At 43.4% G+C, this 3,562-nt stretch overlaps 1 protein-coding gene across 1 annotated transcript; it reads right to left on the bottom strand.

Annotated features, from left to right (window-relative positions):
* Positions 1–228: 228 nt before the first annotated feature.
* On the bottom strand, positions 229–2,138 carry foxi1 (forkhead box i1). The gene is made up of 2 exons (XM_084323669.1): positions 1,470–2,138; positions 229–1,195 (listed from the first exon to the last, which is right to left on the bottom strand). Exons 1-2 carry the CDS (start codon positions 2,119–2,121, stop codon positions 618–620), a joined length of 1,230 nt encoding a protein of 409 aa, XP_084179795.1. The 5' UTR covers positions 2,122–2,138; the 3' UTR covers positions 229–617.
* Positions 2,139–3,562: the final 1,424 nt, after the last annotated feature.

Raw genomic sequence — 3,562 nt, 5'->3', positions numbered from 1 at the left:
GGTAGCCAAAACATATTTGCGTTTCATTGAAAAATGATATAAATATAGCACCTGTAGTTCACAAAATAGCCTAAACTATATAACTACTACTACTGTATTCAGAAGTACCCTGCGGATAGCCTCACTGTTCATCAATCATCAACCAAAACACAACAAGGTTGAACATGACATCAACTCTCCTCCTTCAACTGGAAAAATAGCACACAAACCATATTCAAGGAGTTCATATACACGACTTTTATTCAAATATTGGCAATGTTTAAATAAAACACAAAACAATCCATTCTAAAAAACAATGAAAAACATTTAGTGGCCTATAGTTTCTTTGTTATGAAAATAATTTCTGTACATAGGCCTTATGTGTTCTCTTCTAAGACTTTCAGAGTAGCCTCTTACAAAAAAGCTACAATAACCCATTAAAAACGTTATAAGTGAATTGCCCAAGACCAGCAGGCCTATATAGACTATCACTCCATGACATCATTGTATATACAGCAATTCTTTTTTTTACACTTGCAAAGTCAGTCATAGAGGAATTTCATATCCGTTAAGCCATTAATACTGCGTCCATGTGGGTTCATTAAACTGGCAACATAATGAAACGTCGAGAGAACAGCCTACACCTCTGTCCCTTCCCGGCTGTATATCAGATTATTAACACTAAAATGACTGGACAGCGGGTTGTTGAGGCTTCCGCTGTTCTGCGCCGATGAGTAATAGTTCATTCTGTTGGAGGTGAGGTGCGTGCTGTCAGAGTTCAAAGGGGAGACGAGGGTGGGCGAGTAGGAGCCAAATCCAGACATGCTCTCTCTGCTCTGGGACAAGTCCCCGGGATGATGCCCTGCAGACCCGAAGTCCCGGAGGCCCCTGGTGCCGCTGTGGCTCCCCGACGTCAGCACCGAGTTCATGTTGGACACGAAGTTGCTGTAGCAGCCGGGGGGGCTGTGTTCGACGGACGGGGACGGGGAGGACTTGGGCTCGGAGGAACTGGGGGAGTTCTGTAGACTCGGCGGGGATGAACTCAAGATGCTCGCGGTGTCCGAGGAGATCTTGAGCGCGTTCTCCTCTGATTTGACCGGAGGAGAACCAGCGTCTCCGTTCAACAAGTCAGCTCTCCTCTTTCTCTTTCTCCTGAAGTTCCCGTTGTCGAACATCTTCTCACAGTTTGGGTCTAACGTCCAGTAGTTTCCCTTCCCTAAAAATAAACATAGGGGTAATTAGTTGGGTAACATATGGTTATATCACGATTAAACAATATAGCCGACTCAGACTGTATTATGGCGAACAGGCAAATAATAATAATTATTATAATATAAACGTTATTTATATCGCACATTTTAAAAACAATGTTTACCAAATGCTTTACACAAAAATGTCAGAACAAAAGATACAATTATCAACAAAAAAATACAATTATTATCAATGTTATCATTATCATTATTTGAGAAAGTTGAGATCATTCTTCTTACCAGGATCATCCTCGTCCCGTGCCACTTTTTTGAAACAGTCATTGAGTGACAAGTTGTGTCGAATTGAGTTCTGCCACCCAGCTTTGCTCTTCTTGTAAAAGGGAAAGTTCTCGGCCACGTACTGGTAGATCTGACTCAGGGTCAGCTTCTTGTCCAGCGCGTTCTGAATGGCCATCGCGATCAGCGCCGAGTAGGAGTAAGGCGGCCGGACCATCTTGAAGAGCTCCTGCTGGCTGGAGATAGAGAGCCATCCCAGGTCGGCGCCGCCGAACCCCGCGGGAGGCGGCAAGAACTGCCTCTGGTTCGCCCCGTATCCAGACTGGTGAATATACGACGTCCCGTTCGTCCCCGGGAGGTACGGAGACGAGTTGATGCCACCGGGTCCGTTCAGCCAGAGATATGGGTTAGTGGGCGGTGAGCTGTACTCTCCCAGTCCGTAGCTCGGAGGATGTGCCGGGGGCCTCTGGTGGGGGTGGTGGTGGAGGTTCTGCTGGTACATGGTACCGAAGTTGTCACAGTACACGGCCATGTCGAGGATGTCCTGCGCGCTGTGGTGCTGCTGAATAGGACTGGGTTGCTGCTGGTTAGATGGCGGGTGTCCAAAAGCATTCATAATCCGTTCTGTTGTTAACCGCGCTCTGACTTCAAACATGAAGATAGGCTTCTTCACCCAAACCTTTCTCCGTCGGTGTCTCCCTGAGGACTGAAGAGTCTGAAGACAGACCCGTGGGAGGAGTATTTATGTGCTGCACCAGCAGCCAGCAGGTTAATGGTCGATGCTAGATCACGTGGGGTCATCGGCGTTTTATTGGGGGGGGGGGGGGGGGGGGGTCGTCAGTTTTTGGAAAAGCTGCAAAGCCGCACGTTGTTATATAATCGTAACCTTAAAAGTTGTTTATAAACCTATCCCCCAGCCCTAAAACGATCCATAACCTTAACCACTCCCGCTATCTAAAAAAATAAAAATAAAAAAATGTCTTCCGGGCGGTGGGATCTAGCATCGACATCTACACAGGTACATTGGAATAACTTTTGAGACGGTCACACCCCCCTTTTTGTCACGCTTCATTCCATTGTTTTACGAGGAATTTCCATATCAGTGAGTACCGATACTGCCTTGGATATATAGGCGACTAAATGCCCAGCTTCGTGTTATGTTTCAAGTATCTTGGGCAAATAGCCTGTGCGTAATTACGCACGCGTAATTCATTTTAGACAGGGCGACAAAAAAAAGACTACACAACATGTAAACAAATCTCGCAGACCCCTACACGCATTTATTGATTGATTGATTGAAAACTTTATTAACAGATTGCAGAATCGGTACAGTACAGTACAGCTCAATACAATTGTTAATGGGATGCAGACCAGAGAAAGACTTTCGTCTTGTTTACATCAGGGTCCCCCATTTTCAATTCATCATAAAGCATAAAGACACACAATTAAAATATAGGATAAATCTATCATCAATAACCATTTTTATTTCGAATAAATGTATTCTAAATTGTATCATTCTCAAAACAAACCTAAAACAGAAGGCGACGATTGTCACGTGTACGGTGTGAGAGGGCTGTGCCGCGATCATCTCTTGGCCTCTCCTGACTTTCACGCGTGACAATGTTAAACATAAACAACAAAGGCCTGAGTTTGTTTATAAAATCCCGCCACGATCTTTTAAAGGGATTCGTTTGTAATAAACATCTCTCAAGTGTTTCACGTGTGTGGTATCAACAAGGGGCGCGTGCAAAAACATATTTCACCTACATGTTGTTTGAGTTGACGATGCCTGAACGTCATCATAGGCTATACACGCTGTAAAATTAAGTTAGGCTATATTTTATTTAGGATCCTATTATTTGGTTCTACTGATCATATTTCAGCAAGCATTCTCATATTTCATTTACAAAAATCAACAAGCATAAATGTAACAATAATAATGATGTTTGTGGATAAATATATATATAATATATATTGCTGAATAAAAACACATGTCTACCAATTCTCTGAAGAGATAGGCTCTCAAATGCTATAGATGGGCTCATAATATATAATAAAATAATAATTAACTTACGACCAAGGCATAATGCTCGTGT

The sequence above is a fragment of the Notolepis coatsorum genome (genome assembly GCF_963971535.1).
Source record: "Notolepis coatsorum genome assembly, chromosome: 10".
Classification (NCBI taxonomy): domain Eukaryota; kingdom Metazoa; phylum Chordata; class Actinopteri; order Aulopiformes; family Paralepididae; genus Notolepis; species Notolepis coatsorum.
The sequence above is the reverse complement of the archived record's forward strand: the minus strand, read 5'-3'. Positions and strand labels throughout refer to the sequence as shown.

Bases quoted from the DNA above. Each gene is read 5' to 3' on its own strand.
- foxi1 (XM_084323669.1), bottom strand. From the start codon at position 2,121: ATGTTTGAAGTCAGAGCGCGGTTAACAACAGAACGGATTATGAATGCT. The intron at 1,196-1,469 runs GTAAGAAGAATG...GTTTATTTTTAG, and splicing joins ACGGGACGAGGATGATCCTG to GGAAGGGAAACTACTGGACG.